Genomic DNA, 22,816 nt, shown 5'->3' on the forward strand with positions numbered 1-22,816 from the left:
GGTATATATGGATTTTAGTAAGGCGTTTGATAAGGTCCCCCATGGTAGGCTACTGCAGAAAATACAGAGATATGGTATTGAGGGTGAGTTGGAGGTTTGGATTAGGAATTGGCTCTCTGGAAGAAGACAGAGGGTAGTAGTTGATGGCAAAGGTTCATCTTGGAGTGCCGTCACTAGCGGTGTTCCGCAAGGATCTGTTTTGGGACCATTGCTGTTTGTCATTTTTATAAATGACCTGGAGGAAGGGTTAGAAGGTTGGGTGAGCAAGTTTGCGGATGATACGAAAGTCGGAGGAGTTGTAGACAGTGAGGAAGGATATGGCAGGTTACAGCGGGATATAGAGAAGCTGCAGAGCTGGGCAGAAAGGTGGCAAATGGAGTTCAATGTAGCTAAGTGTGAAGTGATTCACTTTGGTGAGAGTAATAAAAAGATGGATTACTGGGCTAATGGTAGACTACTTGGTAGTGTGGAAGAGCAGCGGGATCTTGGTGTCCATGTACACAGATCTCTGAAAGTTGCCACCCAGGTAAATAGTGCAGTGAAGGAGGCATATGGCGTACTGGCTTTTATTGGTAGAGGAATTGAGTTCCGGAGTCCTGAGGTCATGCTGCAGTTGTATAAGACTCTGGTACGGCCGCATCTGGAATATTGTGTGCAGTTTTGGTCGCCATACTATAGGAAGGATGTGGAGGCACTGGAACGGGTGCAGAGGAAGTTTACCAGGATGTTGCCTGGTATGGTAGGAAAATCCTATGAGGAAAGGCTGAGGCACTTGGGGTTGTTTTCATTGGAGAAAAGAAGGTTTAGGGGTGATTTGATAGAGGTGTACAAGATGATTAGGGGGTTAGATAGGGTTGACAGTGAGAACCTTTTTCCACGTATGGAGTCAGCTATTACAAGGGGGCATAGCTTTAAATTAAGGGGGGGTAGATATAGGACTGATGTTAGGGGTAGTTTCTTCACTCAGCGAGTCGTAAGTTCATGGAATGCCCTGCCAGTAGCAGTAGTGGACTCTCCCTCTTTATGGGTATTTAAGCGGGCATTGGATAGGTATATGGAGGATAGTGGGTTAGTGTAGGTTAGGTGGGCTTTGATCAGCGCAACATCGAGGGCTGAAGGGCCTGTACTGCGCTGTATTCTTCTATGTTCTATGTTCTATCTCTTTCCTTTCACTTGTGGCCTGTGTTCCAGTTTCAGTTTTGGATTCTGAACAGAAATTAGTTTCTTCCTGGCCCAAATTCTATTATGAACACCACTATCACTGTCACTTTCTGCTGAGACTGCATTCTTGATCAGGCTGCCTTTAATCACTGCCAGGCTAGCTCCTTTGACCTCAGTCATTTGATGGGATGTCTCATTCTACACTTGACTGTCTGATTCATCCTGTTTCAGGTTCTGGTCCGATTGAATTTGAGTGATTTGTGTTTTACTTTTTACAGTTCATGAACTAAATTGCTCTCTCACCCTTCAGAAGTCGAGCATTATCCTTCACATCACTAGATTATCCAAGCCTCGAAAACCCAGATGCAACCTCACCATCTCAAAACTCTTCAAATTAGCTACCAAAGGGGATTTAGATTTTGTATCACTTCCTTTCAGCTTTCAATTTAAATCCCACTACTCCTTCGTATATGGCTCCAGGGATTGGCTGCTGCAAGGTAACATACTGGAACAGCAACTCCAGGATTAATATTCCATGGCCAGCTCAGAGTCAAACCTCAGCCTTCTGACTTATAGCTTACAGATTAATCAGCTTGACATGGACAAGTCTGTGTACTGGTTTGTGCATATTTGATAGTCTATAAGTTGACACAATGCCTCAGATAGTATGACTCTGTCACACAATCTTTTTCTAGTCTTCTGCTTAGGACCCAACATTTCTAGTGGTGCGTGACAATTTTCCATAAAATATGTGGTGTCCATTTTGGTGATTCTCATGTCCCATTTTCCACTAATTATCCTCCTCCATGTTTCACCCATTCATGCTATATTTTATTTCTTTCTTGAATACTTCGCCATACTTTCCCAACTCATTCAATAGAGTAGAATATCCTTTATTGTCACTACCACTATCAATTTGACAGTTCAGCTGTAATGAAGAATTTATCTTAAATCATGGGTGAGCAGATGAAGCATTAAAGCTGATATCAATTAATCATGTTAATTATTTTATGCCTTACCATTCAGCAATACTCTTGTGTGATCTAAGCACTGAGGTCTCAATATCAGTTGGGTGATAACGCATTCCTCTCAATTCAAGGGTCTCATCCAAGGATCCAACCACATAAAGGGCATCATGACGTTCTGCAACAGTTGAGATAAATGCCACTCGTTTAAATAAGTCACTTCTAGTTAGCACAGTGAAAGAGATAAAAGCATCTTTTCTGTAGACCTAAGACCTAAAATCCTCATCAGCCCTGAATTCCTCACATGTACTTTTTTGAGGACTTGAGTCCTGAAGGATGGTAGAAAAAAACTGGTGTATTTTAAATTCTGTTGAGATTTCATCATGAAAGGTAATGAAATGACACATAGAAAATATTTCCTAAAAATCTACATGGTTTCAGAGAGTTGTTGGACGTGAGACCTGGAAGTCACTTGACTGGTTTGTATGACCACTGTTTGAACAGAGTTTTGCAGGCAGTTGAGGATTTGATTTACAGCCAAGGGAAACTTGTTGAAGAACCGGCCTCTTAGTTTGCAAATTCTGTTTCCAATGCACCTTTATTGTGACTCCAGTGTGAAACCTGATTGTCCTCACAGTCATAGAGACGTAAAGCATGGAGAAAGACCCTTTGGTCCTACTCGTCCATGCTGAGCAGATATCCTAAATAAATCTGGTCCCGTTTGCCAGCATTTGGTCCACACCCCTCCAAACCCTTCCGATTCATATAATCATCCAGGTGCCTTTCAAATGTTGGAATTGTGGCAGCCTCCACTATCTCCTCTGGCAGCTCATTCCATCACACGCACCACTCTCTGGGTGAAAAAGTTGTCCCTCAGCTCTGCACAAAAAAGTAGCCCTTTGGGTCACTTTTACATCTTTCCTGGTCTACATGGAGTCATGGAGATCTACAGCATGGAAACAGACCCTTCAGTCCAACTTGTCCATGCTGTCCAGATATCCCAACTCAATCTAGTCCCACCTGCCAGCACCCGGCTCATATCCCTCCAAACCCTTCCTATTCATATACCCATTCAAATGCCTCTTAAATATTGCAATTGTACCAGCCTCCACCATTTCCTCTGACAGCTCATTCCATACACTTACCACTCTCTGCATGAAAAAGTTGCCCCTTAGGTCTCTTTTATATCTTTCCCCTCTCACCCTAAACCTATGCCCTCTAGTTCTGGACTCCCTCACCCCAGGGAAAAGACCTTATCTATTTCCCCTATCCATGCCCCTCATAATTTTAGAAACCTCTACAAAGGTCACCCCTCAGCCTCCAATGCTTCAGGAAAAACAGCCCCAGCCTACACAGCCTCCCCCAATGGCTCAAACCCTCCAACCCTGGCAACCTGCTTCCAAATCTTTTCTGAACCCTTTCAAGTTTTACAACATCTTTCCTACAGCAGGCAGAGAAGAATTGCACAAGTTTTCCAATAGTGGCCTAACCAATGCCCTTTTCAGCCGCAACATGACCTCCCAACTCCTATACTCAATGCACAGACCAATAAAGGCATGCATACCAAAGGCCTTTCTCACTATCCCGTCTAACTGCAACTCCACTTTCAAAGAACTACAAACGTGTACTCCAAGGTCTCTTTGCTAAGTAACATTCCCCAGGACCTTACCATTTTCAGGAGACATGCTGGCTCAGTGGCTTGTAATATTGCCTCACAGCATCAGAGACCCGGGTTAGATTGCAGCCTCGGGTGACTGCCTATGGAGTTTGCACATTTTCTCCATGTCTGCGTGGGTTTTGTCTGGGAGCTCCAGTTTCCTCTCAATCCAAAACATGTGCAGGTTAGGTGAATTGACCATGCTAAATTGTCCATAGCATTAGGGATGTGTGGGTTCGGTGCATTGATAAGAGGTAAATGTAGAGTAATAGAGTAGGGGAATGGGTCTGGGTGGGTTACTTTTCAGAGGGTCGATGTGGACCCTTTGGGCCAAATGGCATGTTTCTACACGGTAGTGATTCTATTCTAAGATTAAGTGTACAAGTCCTGCCCTGATTTGCCTTTCCAAAATGCAGCACCTCTCATTTATCTAAATTAAATTTTACCTGCCAAACCTCAGTCCATTAGCCCATCTGATCAAGATCCTGTTGAACTCTGAGGTAACCTTCTTCGCTGTGCATTGCACCTTCAATTTAGGTGTCATCTGCAAACTTACTAACCATACCTTCACATCCAAAAATCATTTATATAAATGACGAAAAGCAGGAGACCCAGCACCGAACCTTGTGCCACACCACTAGTCACATGCCTCCAGTCTGAAAAACAACCCTCCACCATCATCCTCTGTCTTCTACCTTTGAGCCAGTTCTGTATCCAAATGGCTAGTTCTCTCAGTCTTCCATGAGATCCAACCTTGCTAACCAGTCTACCAAGAGAACCTTGTCGAACACCTTACTGAAGTCCATGTAGATTACATCCACCTTCTGCCCTCATCAATTCCCTTCGTTGAAAAAACTCAATCAAGTTTGTGAGACATGACCTCCCATGCACAAAGCCATGTTGACTACCCTGAATCAGTACCTGCCTTTCTAAATACAGGTAAATCCTGCCCCTTAGGATTCCCTCTAAAAATGTGCCCACCACCAATGTCAGGCTCAACAGGCGATAGTTCCCTGACTTTTCCTTACCACCTTTCTGAAATAGTGGCACCATGTTAGCCAATCTCCAGCCTTCCTGCACCTCACCTCTGACTATTAATAATAAGGATTTCCAAGCAAGGGTCCCAGCAATCACTTCCCTGGCTTCCTACAGAGTTCCAGGGTACACTTGATCAGGTCCTGAGGATTTATTCCCCTTTACACATTTTATGATGTCTGGCACTGCTATCTCTGCAATATGGACATTTTTCAAAACGCCACATTTATTTCCCATGTTCTCTACCTTCTACATTCTTCTCCACAGAAAACATTAATGCAAAATATCTCCTGCAGCTCCACATATAGGTGATTTTGCTGATCTTTAAGGGGCCTTATTTTCTCTCCAAAGTAACCCTTTGTCCTTAATGTATTTGTAGAATTCCTTTGGATTCTCCTTAATCCGATTTGCTAAAGCTATCTCATGTCCTCTTTTTGCCCTCCTGTTTTCCCTGAAGTATATTTCTACTGCCTTTACATTCTTCTAGGGATTCATTCATCCCTGCTGTCGATACCTGACACATGCTTTCTTCTTTTTCTTGACAAAATCCTCAATTTCTCTCGTCATCCAGCATTCCCAACACCTACCAGCATTGCCCTTCACCCTAACAGGAATATACTGTCTCTGGACTCTCGTTATCTCATTTTTGAGGGCTTCCCATTTTCCAGCTGTCCCTTGACCTGCAAACATTTGCCCCTAATCAACTTTTGCAAGTTCTTGCCTCATACGGTCAAAATTGGCCTTCTTTGAATTTAGAACTTCAACTTTTAGATCAGGTCTATCCTTTTCCATCACGATTTAAAAACTAATAGGAATTATGGTTGCTGGCCTCAAAGTGCTCTCCCACTGACATCTCAGTTATCTGCCCTGCCTTATTTCCCAAGAACAGATCAAGTTTTGCCCGAGGCTAGTTGGTACACCCACATATTGAATCCGAAATGTGCACATTTCACAAACTTCTCTCCAGTCAAGCCCTGGCACTATGGCAGGCACAGTCTATATTTGGAAAGTTAAAATCCCCGACTACTGCCACCCTATTATTCTTACACGTAATTGACATCGCCTCACAAATTTGGTTCTCAATTTTCTACTAACAACTGTGGGTCTATAGTACAATCTAAGGTGATCATCCCTTTCTTAGTTCCACCCAAATAACTTCCCTGGACGTATTCCCAGGAATATCCCCCCTAAGTAGAGCCGTAATGTTATCTCTTACCAAAAATGCATTCCCCTCCTTTCTTGCCTACACTTACTATTCTTCCTATAGAATTTATACCCTGGAATATTAAGCTGCTTGCCCTGTCCATCCTGAGCCACTTCTCTGTAATTATTATCACATTCCCAAATTCCTAATCATGCCCCGAGTTTAGCTGCTTTATCTGTTAGGCCTCCTGCACTAAAATAAGTGTAGTTTAATTTATCAGTACCATCTTGTTCTCTGCTTTGTTCCTGCCTGCCCAACTTGCTCCTTTTCCCAACTGTACCAGTCTCAGGCTGATCTCTTTCCTTACTATCTCCTTGGATCCTATACCCCACCCGCTTATCCCCCGCCAGTTTATTAGCTCCCTTCCAATTCAGGTGCAATCCATCCAGGATAAAGCAGCTTGCTTGATTTGCACTACATCCACAAGCATCCCCTCCTACCACTGCCAATGCTCAGTAGCAACAGTGTGTACCTAGCTACAAGATGTACTGCAGAAACTCAAAAAATCCTCAGACAACACCATGCAAACCCACAACTACCACTATCTAGAAGGACTAGGGAGCAGACACATGGAGACACCGCCACCTGCAAGTTCCCATCCAAGCCACTAACCATTCTGACTTGGAAATATATCACCGTTCCTTCACTGTCACTGGGTCAAAACCCTGGAATTTTCTCCTTAATAGCATTGTGGGTTAACCCACAGGTGGTGAACTGTCGTGGTTCAAGAACACAGCTGACCACCACCTTCTCAAAGGCAACTTGGGACAGGCAATAAATGCTGGTCAGCCTGTGACACGTCTATCCCTTGAATGAATTAAAAAAACATTATATGCCACATCACCATTCATTTGTAGATCATTCACTGCACAGCTTCCTACATACAAAATATTCTCCCAGGAATTTCTCGTGTCAGGTAGCTTGCCCAGAATCCAATGTAGTTATCTCAGCTCTTTCCCAGGGAACCTCAGTGTAAACTGACTCCAGCATTAAGGTGCTCCCCCACCCGCTTCAGACTCCAGTTTAATCCAACACCCGCTTTCCTGGGGACTCCAGCATAAACCCAATTCCTATCTCATAAAAGAACTCTTACCAAAAAGACACCATTTACTCCCAGGGGACTCCAGCTTAACCCTCCCCATTCAAACCACCAGGGGACTCCATCTCATCTCAATAAATCGATCTCTCAAGTCTTTGTTGCAGCCAAAGATATCCCTCCTCAGGTAAAGATATCAAAATTTTACACAAAACTTCAGCTGTGTCTCCTTTCTCTACACAATTGCAGCAAGACTTTTTGTCGTTATTTCCCGACTCTGAGAATAAAGGTGAACATATCATTTGCTTTCCTAATTGTTTACTAAACCAGTATGTTACCTTTGTGATTAGTATACGATACCTAAAATCCCTCGGAATACCAACATTAGTATTACCATATTAAAAAAAAATCAGCTAGTCTATTCTAATGAAAATGGATAATTCTGCACTTTCCCACATTATATTTTACCTGCCAATTTCTTGCCCAATCTCTGAAGCAGCTATATAGTCTTTGTGCTTTCTTCACAGCTTACCTCTTCTAGTTGTAATGTATTAATATTTATCCTTTTAAAACTTGTTCAATTTTACCAAAATGCTTAAATGAAATACTTTGCAGAATTATAATGTGAAAACCATGCTTAAACACTCCCCCACCCAAATTAATATAATTACATTTCTCAATGTTTCTGCACACCAAGTCTTACCTCCAGTTGCATCAGTTAATTCTGTTCTGCGGAGAAATCCCAGATATCCTGTTCGTGCCCATAAAGTTTGAGAGTCTCCAAAACTGAGTCTGGCATTAAAATGGTCAGCATGTAAGGACTCTTCACCATAAACAGTGTAGTACCCAGTAGCATTGTGAGGGCTACTCACCCAGATCTGTTCAGGGAAAGCATCACAAATCAGCAACAAATCACAGTTCCCGACATGTTAACCCTCTCAGACAGTTGGTGAAGGAAGACACCTTAACTAAGTTTTAGATTTATTCACAAAGTGAGCTTTTTTGTTAAAGAAAAGGAAAAGTGTATAGTTCCTAACTCATTAACACTGGTGGCAGATTACAAAGTCTATGTACATGCATGCCATGTCATGATACAATGACTGACTGCAATCTCAATTTATACAGTTAAAACTCTAACCTACCAAACAATTTTAATTTGCAGAAGAAAATCAGTTTCATTTATAGCCTTCGACAGAATTTAAAAAAAACCTAGTGTCTCATGTTTGTTATACATTCTCTCCATTAGATTTTACTGTCACACATATTATGGCTCAATTAATAAGAGCAAGAAGCTCTTTCCCTACAACACCTCATTAGATTCCCTACAGTGTGGAAACAGGCTATTTGGCCCAACAAGTCCACACCAGCCCTTTGAAGAGTAACCCATCCAGACCCATTACCCAAAGCTTATTACCCTACATTTACCACTGACTAATGGACCTAACACTATGGGCAATTTAGCATGGCCAATTCACCTGATCTGCACACCTTTGGACAGTGGGAGGAAACCCATGCAGACACGGAGAATGTGCAAATGCCACACAGACAGTGACCTGAGGAAGGAATTGAACTCAGGTCCTTGATGCTGTGAGGCATCAGTGCTGATCATTGAGCCACCGTGCTGCCCCAAAACCTGAATGCACAATCAGGGTCCAAATGTACAGGATGTAAGCTAGAAATGCTTGCAATCTGCACTTTAACATTTGCATCAGTTCTTGGACTGTTTCCGAAGTCTGTTCTGGTCAAAACTCAGACATTTTCTGCCAACAGATTTGGCTTACAAGTATTTGCACTATTCTTAATTTAGATTGCTTTGTTTTAGTGTCAAAAAAATCAAAGGCTACTTGCCTCACAGCCTATTTTGGTGTGGTGTTGCTGATGCTATAAATTCTTCAAAAAGTGATCATAACACTCACTCTTATCTTTCAACCCCAGTTCAATCAGGAGAAAAAGTGTGTTGGAAGAAACTAATGTTTAAAATGACTTAATTAGTATTGTTTTTCTCCTTGGTTGCTCACAGCAGTATTAAGGGGATTAATCTTTCATTCCAGGAGACTGCAGGACAATCCAGGAGGGTTTTCAAGCTGAGCACTGCACACATTTCTTTGAGGTGGTGTTTCTGAAATTGGGATTTTACAGTCATAAAGGACTAAAACAAAAGCAACAATCAATGCCTGCTGGAGTCTTCTTAAAACATCTATGCAGTGCCTATCTATTTTGTGCATGAATTGAAGTCCTCATCACCTCTAGGTTCACTGTGATCTTTAGACAAAACAGGGTTGAGTGTACTTGCTTGCCTGGTGTTGAATCCATAGAATCTCTGCAGTGTGGAAACAGACCATTCAGCCCAACAAGTCCAGACCAACCGTCCAAAGAGCATCCCACCCAGACCCATCTCCCTACCTTTTTCCTAGTAAACCTGCATTTCTCATGGCTAACCTACCCAACTTGCACATCCCTGATCACTACTGGCAATTTAGCATGGCCAATCAATCTAACATATACATCTTTGGACTGTGGGAGGCAACCGGAGGACCTGGCAGAAAGCCACGAAGACAGGGGGAGAATGTGCGAACTCCATACAGTTGCCAGAGGGTGGAATTGAATCCATGTGCCTGGCACTGAGAGGCAGGCGAGCTAACCGCTGAGCCACCATGCTGCCCCTTGACTTGAGTATTGCATTAACAACAATCCATACCGGTGGGTTCTTGATACGAGCAGAAAGAGCTTCCAACCTGTAGCCTCCAAAATAAACTATATTTATTACTTTACCAAACAACTGAGCCACAGTCTCATTCTAGTTTCACCTGTAGAATGCTCATCATCCACTTCAAATCCCCAGCTAAAAGAGCAGAGTTGCTTCCCCATATTTAGTAGTAACTGCTCAGACTGCAACAGTTGCCATGAAATTCTTTGAATGAGCTTGCTTTTCTGGTGTTATCTTGGCAGAATCATCAAGGAAACCAAGTCCAACAAAGCAATACCAGTGACACAAGAGTATCCCATCTGACAAGCTCCAAAGTCGTGATCACATTCCCAGTTTTTGATCTGACTTACAAGAAAACAGCATAGATCAGTTGAAGAGGGAAAAGTGAGGCACAGTACTGATGTCAGTAGACCAGTAATCCAGGTTAATGCAAATGAAAGCCCCCAGGAAGCAAATCCCATCAGGCAGCTACAGGTATCTATTATTTAAACTGCAAATGCGAAGTAGATGAACAGCCTCCTGCGGTTGAAACTAGAATAAGTTTGTGATCCAGTTGTTGGAGGAATAACAAATACAGTTTACTTTGCAAGAGGCAGGTTTGAGGTTTTGGTTTACATTAGCATCAATCACCTACTAGAATGGAAATGCAATTCTCAATTACATTAAAAATTACATTACAAATACACAAGCGCAATGTGGTGTGAGAGAGATCGACTGCGCTGATGGCAGTCATCCTGAGTGGCAGTGAGAACAAGAACATGCAGCCTGAGGCTGCCAGTGGAGAGAGCAGGCGGTTGTTCCTAAGTTGGAGGCAGACCAGGATGGCTATTGTTGAGAGCGGGAGCAGACAGTCTGGGGAAGCCGGTGGAGACAAAGGGAGCAGGCTGCAAGGCGGTAAAAAACAGACAACCTGGACAGTGGTAAGGAAAGAGATGAACCTGGAATAGGGGTGGTCAAGCCCTTGTGAGGAGTGCGAATTCAGCATGGCTAGGCGCTGATGCACTGTGGTGTTGAATTGTTAACTGCGTATCTTTGTTTTTTCACTTTTAAGTAAGGAGGGCTATAATGCTTAACTTCTTAAAGTTTTCTTTACTTACTATTTTGTACCAAAATTCTGTACCTAGGATGGTGCCATAAGTGGCGACTTGTAAACTTTTCACTGTACTCATGAATACATGTGACAATAAACCTCTTTCACTTCAATATTCAATTAAAGTTGTCACCAGGGAGCTCCTGGATTTTAAATGTGTTAGTTTCAATGATAATTGGTTAACTATCTGGTTCATTAAAGTCCATGAGGGAAGGAAGTTTGCTATCCTTACCTGGTCGGGATTACGCATGTTGCCTGCAATGTGACTGTCTCTTCACTAACTTCTGAATAAAGATTGCTTCGGCTGCAATAATAGCCTGGAAGCTTCTTGGGTGTGCTCACTTTGTTGGTGTTAACTCAGCAGAAGTATCAGAGAAACTATTTCCAAATTCAAGCAAGTCACTGAGTTCAAGCATAGTTAAGGGTGAGCATGTCACAAGAAGAATACAAACCTTAAATATACTTGAGTACCAGCTATATAAATGATGCAAAAATAGCTTTTATTTATAAACACGGTTGTTTGAATATGCTCGCTTTACATAAAAGGGAGGACTCATTGAGTCCGGGAATCCGTGACCTAATCTAAAATCTTAACACATCGTATTGACAGAGGTGCTACCTTTGGGTCAAATATCAAATCAAGTTCCCATCTGTCCTAAGGCAACTTTACTCGAGAGGAAAATGTGTGCTCTCCTGATGTTCTAAGCAACACTTCTACTTCAGAACGACACCCTGAAACAGAATTTTTCTCTTTAATGTCAAAATTATTTGTGGAAACTTGCGAAGGGACTGTCTGCTCAGCTTGCCTACCTAGTGTAGGCAATGTACTCAGTGCCACTGTTATCGCTGACAGGAATAGTTGCACACCACAGGTACAGAGACCCAGTTTCTACATTTCAGCCCACTGGTGATATTTGCAAAACTATCTGAAGATTGATGCACATGTGCTCATATTCCACCAGCAAAACAAATGATAAGAAGAAAGCAGGAGGCAGCAAATATATCAGTTTCTGATCAACTCTCCACTCATGAAACAGGAATGCAGTCAATGCTAAATATGACTTTTGATTTAGAAAACATACAGATTTGTTAGTATGCTATAGATTAAGTGCACATCAAAAGAAAAGCATAACGTGATAAGCCTGCTGCATTAATAAAGTGTACGAGCAGGATAATTTTCCAAGTCAATACCTACAAACTTGTTAAAGTTAGGGTTGAACTGTAGCATCAACTTGTTCTTTCTCATCTTACCTCTCCCAGATGGGAATCGCCCAGAGGTCCTTTTGTCTCTGGATTAGTTATAATAACTTTAACTCCAGGAAGAATCTGCAATAGAAAAGGAAAATTTCTATATTCCTTGTGATTCAACAGACTATTATACATATTAAAAACAAAACCAAAGATCTCAGAGAAACAGCTAACTTTCACATGGATGATCTTTCTTCAGAAATGGACACTAAGTTAGAAAAGTAACTGGTTACGAGGATTTCTTAAATCTGCGACATCTCTAACCAAATTCCATTCTGATGAAGGCTATCGACGCAGAAGTTACCTGTTTCTCGCTCTATTGTCTTGTTTTAAAAAACATTTTTGCTAAGTTTTTCCAGAACATCCTGTTTTTCAGCAACCACAATACTTAGCTTTAATAAAAAGCTGAGCCACTGTCCATTATTAACAGAACAAGGAACGCTGAATCTAGTTGTCAACAGATACACAAGGGTCCCCAAATGTCTGAAGTAATGTAACATTTACAAAGCACAGAAAAGGTACAAACATCCAATATTTGATGAAATCCACAACATAGAATGGTTTGGTAATCTTCAGGAATAAATTTAAAACTCCAGTCTTAGCTACACCACAGAGACTAACTTTTCTCATCATTTGTAACCCAATTTGCTTTCTGGTGAATACAATTATCAACTGGACTGGTCTTATTTTAAAATGCTGGGATCGGAGGGCATTTGTCTAATTAGAAAGTCAGCTGATCAAGATAAACGCCAAGAAAAAAAAGCTGATTGGCCGTCAAACACAATTCCATTTTATTATACATTGAATCCAAGCCTTTCTTTGATAACTAGGTGTCTCTTAGTTATTGGTACTGGCCCAGCTAGTGCTTTTCTGAATTTAGTGCCCCTTCCCTTTCTTTTCCAGTAGACTGCATAATACTGTAATCAAGATCTGCTGCAGTTTTGAACTTTTCTAGAATCAGGAAATCCTCAACCCCAGGTTTGTTTTAATTCTGCACTCCCTGCTTTGAAGTAAAATGAAGGTTGGCACCACCAAACAAGTATTTAGTATTTTATTTAATCTGCTCCTTACATCTTAGTAATGTATAACATTATGGACTGCAGCTCTTCATCTTGTTTTCTAAAGGTAAAATTTTAATCTGATGCAAATGAGAAAGGAATGGTTCATCTTTCCTGGGATTGTGAAATCCAAAATACCACAAGTGAAATTACCAGTTTTTTCAGACCTGTTGAGCCAGTTAAGGACTGATGTAGACCAAGAAATGATGTTTACTCTTCAGTGGACAATCAGCAACTTTTTCCAAAAGATTTTATTGTTGTTCCACATACCTTTCCTGACTCCATTAGTGGAAGACTATGTGGGGAGCCTCTCTCGACTAAACGCACCCTACAACCAAAGAAATCAGATTTTGTTTAAAAAGGGAAAAATACCATACAATTTAAAATAAAAACATGCAAACATATGTACATTGTGCAAAATCTCCTGCAGATGCACTTTGACTCAACTGCCAAAATTCTGGCCTCGACAGTGCTTCATTTCAAGAATGACCCACCTTGGAATAGTCTTTCTTACTTTATGAACATGGGTGATCTAACATGTGTAAGTGACATAAATGAATGGTAGTCTTGTCTCTTTGGAACACTGCACTACCACTTCCACATATATATCACTCGTGCTCCATAACTGAGCTGATTGTTTACTTGATGAAAACGATGTAGCCAAAACATTTTCAAGAGCTCAAGTTCTTAAGCTGAAGAAAAAAATTAATGCCCATATGCTACAAATAGGTTTTTCAATTTTTTTCAGAAATTACACTAGACAACGCCTTATCAAAAAATCATCCTTGGCAGGGAAAGTGAAAGCAAGTATTCTCATGAAGTAACTGAGACTCTGCCAGAATAAACAGTCAGCTTCCTATCTATAAACTGAGGTGAAACACATTGTCGACCTTACTTTGAACAATTCTATTTAATCCAACACTGCGTTCAATGCTTGATTTCACGCTGTTGATCTACGCATGTAGAACAAAAAGCTCCAATGTTATAATTTCCAGGGGGTCTTTAAAATGGCAAGCTGTTTCGCAGCAACATTCTTGGACAAAATACAGCAGTGAAGCAGAAACAGCTAATAGGGACAGGTGGTCAAATGGAATCGTCGCTACATTTTCCATGATGGTGTCAGACAGCAAATTCTGTTGTCATTTCACAAGAAAATTGCGATTCTAGCTTATCCACCATGATTGTGACGCTTTTATTTAAAACTGACAAAACAACGAAACGGACGGTTTCTTTAGCAGCAATTTCAACATAATATGGAGATGAGACAAAACAGAACTGCAGACTTTCCAACTATAGCACACACATCTCTGAATTAATGGAGGCTTAATGCTGACATTGCTATAATTGTTGAGTTTTGCAGTGGAAAACATTTGCAACAGTAAGGCATATCTTTCCACAGTTATCTCAGTCTCAGTGATCTCACTAGAAGGGACAAGATTACACCTGTTATTACTTGAAAGTGATTAACTAATAGAAAAACAGCAAGACTTCAGAATTAGTGCGTTAGCATTTTCAAAAATAGCCCACAGCATCAAACAGTCAAAATTACAGAGCTGTTAAAGCCCTATTTATACATTCAATTTTCTTACAAAACAGTATTTAGACATACAGTGTTGGAGACATCATCTGAACAGCTTGTGCATTCTGGATGAGCAATCTCTTAATATGCTATTTACAGTAGGTTTGAATAAAAGCAAAGACTAAATCTGATTTCTTATCAACATTTCTCCACAGAATTCTATTAAAATGACCAAAACTATGCTATAAAGAGAAATGAATCATTTGACTGAAAGGAGAGATTTCTTCACTCAAACAACATTTAGAATTATTCACTTAAGAGTTGTGGATGCTTCATCTTTAGTATACAGAATGCAAAGATGAACAGATTGGGAGCGGCGTGAAGCGCAAGATCAACCTTGACAGTGTTCAGTGACAGAGCAAACTGACTGGACTGTATACAACAATCTTACACCTGCACCTTACACTTAAGAATAAATGGGATAATAGAATGCTTTTTGCAGTCTACTGGAAAACAAAAGATGTTTAAATTCACTTCAATCTTCAGGAAGATTTCCAAAAAAAAAAGCACATTATTTGCAGCAACTCTGGATGCATAGTTTAAACCAATGAGTTAATACTTGTAAGACCATAAGGTGTAGGACCAGAAGCAGGCCATTCAGCCATCGAGTCTGCTCCACCATACAATGAGATCATGGCTCATAATCCTCAACTCCAGTTTCCCACCTTTGCCCATGGCCCTCAAGTCACTCGCAGACTCAAAACTCGTCAGGCACGATTTCCCCTTCGCGAAATCATAGAACATGGCCCTATGGGCCATGATGTTGTGATGTTGTGTTGAATCTAAGATCAACCTACACATCCCTCAACTTACTGCTGTCCATGTGCCTGTCCAACAATCACTCAAGTGTCCCTAATGTCTCTGACTCTACTACCACTGCTGGCAGTGCATTCCATGCACCCACTGCCCTGTGTAAAGAACTTACCTCTGACATCTCCCTTATACCTTCCTCCAATCATCTTAAAATTATGGCTCCTTGTGACAGCCAATTCTGCCCTGGGGAAAAGTCTCTGGCTATCTACTTTATCTATGCCTCTCATTACCTTGTACACCTCTACCAAGTCACCTCTCTTCCTTCTTCTCTCCAGTGCGAAAAGCCCAAGCTCACTCAACCTTGCTTCATAAGACAAGACCTTCAATCCAGGCAGCATCCTGGTAAATCTCCTCTGCACACCCTCACTAAAACACCTACATCCTTCATAAAATGAGGTGACCAGAATTGGACACAATATCCCAAGTGTGGTCCAACCAGCATTTTATAGAGCTGCAGCAAAACCTCGTAGCTCTTAACTCAATCCCCGATTAATGAAAGCCAAAACGCCATACACCTTAACTGGTGGCAACTTTGAGGAATCTATATACATGGACCCCAAGATCTCACTGTCCTTCCACACTGCCAATAATCCTGTCATTAACCCTGTATGTAGTATTCAAATTTGATCTTCCAAAATGAATCACTTTACATTCATTCAGGTTGAGTTCCATTTGCCACCCCTCAGCCCAGCTCTGCATCCTGTCAATGTCTTGTTGTAGCCTGCAACAGCCCACGACACTATCTATAACACCACAGACCTTTGTGTCATTGGCAAACTGACTAACCTATCCTTCCAATGCTTCATCCAAGTCATTTATAAAAACTACAAAGAACTGAGGCTCAAGAACAGATCCCTGTGGGACACCACTGGTCACTGATCTCCAGGCAGAATACTTTCCATCCACAACCATTTGCTGTCTTCTATTAGCCAGCCAATTATGTATACAGACAACCAAACTTCCCTGGATCCCATACCTCCTAACTTTCTGAATGAGTCTACCATGGGGAACCTTACCAAATGCCTTACTGAAATCCATATACACCACAAACACTGCTTGACCTTCGTCGACTTGTCTTGTCACATCCTCAAAGAATTCAATAAGGCTTGTGAGGAATAACCTGCCCCTCACAAAGCCGCGCTGACTATCTTTAATCAAATAATGTTTTTCCAAATAGTCATAAATCCTCTCTCTCAGAATCCTTTCCAGTACCTTGCGTACCAGAGATGTAAGACTGACTGGCCTGTAATTCCCAGGGACTTCCCTATTCTTTTTCTTAAACAGAGGAACAACATCTGCCTTCCTCCAATCATCCAGTACTACTCTCTTGGAGAACGAGGATGCAGAGCTCATCGCCAGAGGCGCAGTAATCTCATTCCTCGCTTCCTGTAGTAACCTTGGATTTATCTGGTCCAGCCCTGGGGACTTATCTATCTTGATGATTCCCAGAATGTCCAGCACAATCACTTTCTTAATATCAATCTGTTCAAGCCTATTAACCTGGTCCATGGTGAACTCACTATCAAAAAGGTCCCTTTCTCTCGTGAATACGGAAGCAAAAGAGGCATTTAGGGCTTCCCCTACCTCTTCAGGCCCCAGGCACAAGCCCCCGCCATTATCCCTGATCAGCCCTACCCTCCGTCTGATCATTCTCTTCTTCCTCACATGTGTAGTCCATCTTTGGGTTTTCTCTAATCTGCTCAGGCCTTTTCATGGCCCCTCCTACCTCTCCTCAGTTCATTTTTTGAGTTCCTTTCTAGCTACCCTGTAATCCTCTAAAGCTGTGCCAGATCCTTGCTCCTTCAACCTGAAGTAAGCTTCCTTGTTCCTCCTGACGAGAAGCTCTTCTTCTCTGGTCATCCAAGGCTCCTTCATCTTACCTGATGGTAAGCATGCTGACACTGTGCTAATATATATATATATAAAATCCACATATATACACATTATATATATTAACCTAGTTTTCTAATCAAACTGTTCAGAGATGTTATTACACACCTCTGGAGCAGGTGAAATTGAACCCAGGCCTCATGTCTCAGTGGTACAGACATGACCACTGTGCCACAAGAGGGCCCTTTCTGCTCAACTATACTCAGTATTTCTTAATGCTCTATTACGTCCTTTAAAATGCACTCTACATTTTCCAAATTGCAAACATCAAGCTAACTGGCCTATGGTTACCTTTTTCTTCTTGTGCCCCTCCCTTTCTGAATAAGAATGTTATATTGACAATTTTCTGAGCCTCTGGGACTTTGAGAACCGAAAGATTCTTGAAAGATTATTACACTCATGCATCCACTATCTCTAACAGCTACTTTCTTTCGTACCCTCTGATGCAACCCATTCAATCCTGATGGCTTACCAGCTTTTAGTTCCATTAGTTCCCCAAATACTACTTCTTTAGAGGTAGTTATTGTATTTATTTTCCTTCCCCCTTTTGTCCCTCGATTATTTAACAGGTTTGGAATGCTATTAGTGCCTTCTACTGTGAAGACATGCATTTATGCTGACTCCTGAGCAATGTCCTGGTTCCTCACTATTTCCTCAGACTCATTATCTAAGCAGTGTATGTTTAGTTTTGCCTCCCTCTTCATTTTCATATATTTTTAAAAACTCTGTCCATTGTGATAAATCTTGGACATTTACTTTCAAAGTTTATTTTTTGGTCATCTTTTAAAACTTAACAAATCCTTCCAATATTGTACTATTTTCTTTCAACTTGATGCCATCCTAAGCTTCCTTAGTTAACCATGATCAGGTAAACCTCTTTTGAGAAACCTTCTTCCTCAATGGGATGTATCGGTGCATAGAGTAATGATCAACCTTTTTTTTGTAAATATATTTATTAGCAAATTTTTTTTTAACTTTACAAACATTTGGCCTTAACTTCCAAATATCCTGCCGCGTGATCAAAGATAGCTATATTCCCAACTTTACAGCCCATAATCGAATCCAGAAAGGCCAAGGGAGGCAGTAAGAGGTCAATCCTTGTGTGACATTTATGAGAGTTTGAAAAAAAGATGAAGTTTCTGCTGGTAGGGTGAAGACATCTCCAAATATCCACCAGCCCCAACTCCTTGCGTAAGTCAACCACCTGCTTGGCCTGCGAAGAAATGGTTGGGGGCCCACAAGGCATACTGTCCACTGTTGGATCCAAAAGACAATTAGAATCCCCTCCCTATTATATTGTGCCGTGTTCCAAAAGCACTTGACTTAGAGAAAACACTAATCACAAATTCGAGGGGATGCGCATGAGGACAGTAAACGTTTAAAATGCCATATCCCTCCCCATGTATCAGGACTTTAAGTATCACAAACCGTCCGTGCTCATGTTTCACCTGCTCTAATGTGAATGGAAAATTTTTCTGGATAAGTACTGCCACTCCCTTACTTTTAGTCGTAAAGGATGAAAAGAATACATGGTCATAACCCCCCCCCTGTTGTAATTTTAGGTATTCCCCATCATCAAGATGGGTTTCCTGCAACAAAGCGAAATCAACCCTTTCCCTCTTAAGGCTAGAGAGCACCTTTTTCCTTTTAACAGGGGAATAACTTCCCTTAAAGTTCCAGGTGCACCATCTAATTAGACTCTCAGCCATGTCCCCTTTCAGAGAACCTTGAACCCTGCTTAAAGTGCCGAGCATAAGTAAATAAAGACTCTGAGTTGAAGAACTATACATACAAAACTACTCTATCATAACTATAAACAACTATTACTACCAAAAAACTACAAAGGAAACCAACTATAAATCCTTGAATGAAAGACTCTTCCTCTTCCTGCTGCCAATAGGGGGCACTCACCCAATCCATCCCCTCCTTCACAGCTCCTTCAAACCCAGACTGTGCCCAATCTTAGGCCAGAAAAAAAAACAAGGAGATGATCCTTAAATTAACAGAAAGAAGACAAAGTCAAGATGAACACTCTACTCATCTCTGGCTTCATGGCACCCCTACTTGTGACTAAAAGAGAAGCAGAACAAACAAACAAAAAGGGGGAGAGACAACAAAGGACATCCACAAAATTTCCCATAAGAAAATCCAGTTATTAAAAAGAAACAAAAAAAAAAACTTACTCCAAGGTCTTTTTCCCCCCCTTTCCAAAAAGGAAATTATTAGGGAGAAAGAAAAAGGAATCAACAAAAAAGGGAAAACATGGGGAAAAGATAGAAAAGAGAACAAACATTAACCGTATTCTTCAGGCCAATCTGTCTATTTTAAATGTCTCCAAAGTGTTTAGCTTTATCCGCTGAGTCAAAGTGTATAAACTGAATCCTCGTGGCTGAAACAGAGCACTGCGGGATATCTCATGGAGTACTGGATGCCTAGGTTCCTTAGCCTCTTTTTAACTTCATCGAAGGACTTGTTCGTTTGAATTACAGCTGCAGAGAAATCCTGGAAAAACATGATTTTTGACCCCTTGTACAGCAGTACCTGCGGGTCTTTTCCCAGGGATCTGGAAGCTTCTATGACTTTTTGCTTGTCCTTATACGAGTGGAAGTGCACTACGACTGGGCAGGGCACTGCACTAGCCCTTACCTGTGCACTGTAACCCGATAAGCCCTTTCAATCTGCAGCCTGCTGGACTTTATGTGAAGGCCCAAAAGCTTAGGCAGCCAGCTTTCAAAGAAGCTGACTGGCTGCTCACCTTCCTCACTGGCAAGTCTGGCAGCATTTATGGATAGAAATCAGAGTTAACATTTTGGGTCAAGTGACCCTCCCTCAGGTTCTGAGGAAGGGTCACTTGATTGGAAACGTTTGCTCTGATTTCTCTCCACAGATGCTGCCAGATTGCTGATCTTTTCCAGCAATTAGTTTTGTTTCTGACTTAAAACATCCACAGTTCTTTCAGTTTTTATAATAGAAATGAAATAGAATAGTTCATAAATGATATAATGGCTGACTACCGAAAAAAACAAGACTGAGTAATCAAACTTAAAAGAGGGTAAATCCTTCATATTGTTGGATTGCAAAGGTTAAAAGTTGGAGAAGAAATAAAAAAGATGGCTAATCTATTTGAAAAGCAAGTGCAGCAAACTTTTATTAACTGACACATATGGGACCAAATATTGATTGCTCAATCAAATATTCTAATTGATCAAGTGATCCACATAATCAACGTAAAAACACACACTTAGTAATAGAAAGGTATTGTGGAGGTATTCATTTTACTATTATACTTTACTTGCAGCTTAAATCACTTCAATAATAATGCAATATAGCTTTACATAGAACTCTCCAGCATACAGCCTTCTCACTCAAATGACTACCCGGACATCGTGGAGATTGCAATAACACAATAAACTTTCAGTATTTGAGGTGTATAATTTTTGCCTGTTTATCAAAAGTGTCAGTTAAAACAGTTTGCTAATGTGGTAATGTGATCTTATATTTACAACAGGAAATGGAACTAACCCAGGGAACTACAGACCACTTAGTTCAACCCAAGGGGCAGATAAGGTGTTGGGATCTTTACCTGGAATATCTAATAAGGTCACTATACAATGCAAATATGGTTAAAAAAGCATGAGAAGTAAAAAGGAAGGCTGCACTTTGAGGAACTTTGAATTCTTTCAAGACATAAGAGACAGTCAGAGCATTTGGAGTCAGAAAGGAGGATCACAAAAAGGTGCTGAGGGGGGATATCCTGCTGGAAGTTCTCCAAATCAGGATCAGGACTAAGAATCAATCTGAAATAACTCGTTCCTCATGTTAAATCACTATTCTTTGGAGTAAAGATGTAATGAACCCTGTTCGCCCACACAGAATTATATCCTGGGAAGGAGGAGAGATGGGGTGGGGTGGGGTGGGAAGGGAATGAAGAAAAAGCATACTGAATTGTTACCATGTACAGACTTTAAGATTGTAACAGGGAGACAGTGTCCACCTGCAGAACAAATCCAGAACTAGGGGCCATTGATGGAACATAGTCTATAATAAAATCTGAAAAGGGAGAAAAGACAAATTTTTACCTACAGAATGATTGAAATGAGGAACTCACAACCACAAGGAATAATTGAGGGGAACAGAATTCAAGAGGAAGATAGCTAACCAGAGGAACAAAAGGATACATTAAATGTGATACATCAAGAATGGGGAGAAGAGTTTTACTTACCACCATGCACATCAGTCAAACAAAACACTTGTGTACTGCAAATATTTTATACTACTTTGGAAAACCACTTGACAGAAAATACTCCATCTTACATTCGCAGGCAAGTAAATTCAACATTTTGATATTTCTCCTTTCCTCAGTCTAGAGTGAAGCAAAGTAACCAAATGTGTGACTCAGTGCTAACAAAAGTCCAAAATTGGCTTAGGCGTACCTGTCATGCCGGAGGGCTCTCATATCCACAAAGACAGTGGTTGGGTCTGGACCAGACGTTCCCTAATAAACAAATTCATTGATGTCAGAAGAATGAACGTGACGTGACACAGCCATTACTTTAAGGGATTCAACAAAACTTAATTACACAACACATCTCAAAAATAGGGCTGCAACATGGTGTCCTGCCAAATCTACAGATGCCAGAAATTGCTTTAAACCAAGCAAGATTCAAAATTACACAGCACTATTTATACTTGCACAATTACGCATCCTTACAAACGTAATCACTTGTTCAGCATAACAGGAGCCATCAGAACAATTGCAAATATTTTCAATTTTATTATTTTTTGAAAAGCAAAAACAATAAACTCTCAAGTTGGCCTCAAGCTATAATTTGATTTCTGGCTTCTTTGTTTGAAAGGGCAAGAGTGAATGCAGCTGTATAGCAGGTGGAATCTAGCCCCCTGCTATGTGTAAGCTGGAATGTTATTTGTAAATCAGGGTAAAAATAACAACTTCAACAAATGACAAAAACAAACAGTCCTGAAGAATCAATTAAAGAGGAAAGAAAGTGCAAGAGAAACAGACACAGACATAACTGAGAGATTTCTGCTACTTAACAGGAACTTGGAAATGGATAATATTTGTGCTCTAGTTACACCAGTGCAATAACAATTTAATCCAATATACTATATCTGTGTTTGTAAGTGAAATTCATTAATTATGTATTGCTATGTTACTTTCTACATGAAATTTCAAATAAATTCTGGATTATGAATTTGTGCAGAAATTTAAACAAAGCAGCTATTCTCAGCTTTGTCAGTCTAAGATAAATAAAATTTAAGATAAAATTTTGCTAGTTGGTCAAGTAAAGGACATGGGGCAAAATAAAACACAAATTACTCTACCTGCTCAGCCAGCTTGCCCAGCCTGTGTGG

General features: G+C 40.8%; 1 protein-coding gene and 1 long non-coding RNA gene across 5 annotated transcripts in view; one reads left to right on the forward strand and one right to left on the reverse strand.

Annotated features, from left to right (window-relative positions):
- Positions 1 to 9,664, forward strand: part of LOC140481882 (uncharacterized) — a 100,015-nt gene extending 90,351 nt beyond the window's left edge. Inside the window, exon 3 of the long non-coding RNA XR_011961630.1 lies at positions 9,110 to 9,664. This is a non-coding gene — a long non-coding RNA (uncharacterized lncRNA). The remainder of the gene's footprint in view (positions 1 to 9,109) is intronic.
- LOC140481879 (disco-interacting protein 2 homolog A-like) overlaps positions 1 to 22,816 on the reverse strand; it is a 273,185-nt gene that overhangs the window by 4,439 nt on the left and 245,930 nt on the right. For 3 of the 4 annotated variants that reach the window (XM_072578496.1, XM_072578498.1, XM_072578499.1), the window contains 6 exons: positions 22,787 to 22,816; positions 21,877 to 21,938; positions 13,432 to 13,489; positions 12,107 to 12,181; positions 7,762 to 7,936; positions 2,181 to 2,304 (listed from right to left, as the gene is read on the reverse strand). In XM_072578496.1, coding sequence (XP_072434597.1) covers positions 2,181 to 2,304; positions 7,762 to 7,936; positions 12,107 to 12,181; positions 13,432 to 13,489; positions 21,877 to 21,938; positions 22,787 to 22,816 — 524 coding nt within the window. The remainder of the gene's footprint in view (positions 1 to 2,180; positions 2,305 to 7,761; positions 7,937 to 12,106; positions 12,182 to 13,431; positions 13,490 to 21,876; positions 21,939 to 22,786) is intronic. The other variant, XM_072578497.1, reaches the window with a different exon arrangement.

The sequence above is a fragment of the Chiloscyllium punctatum genome, chromosome 10 (assembly GCF_047496795.1).
Source record: "Chiloscyllium punctatum isolate Juve2018m chromosome 10, sChiPun1.3, whole genome shotgun sequence".
In the NCBI taxonomy this organism is placed as follows: Eukaryota; Metazoa; Chordata; class Chondrichthyes; order Orectolobiformes; family Hemiscylliidae; genus Chiloscyllium; species Chiloscyllium punctatum.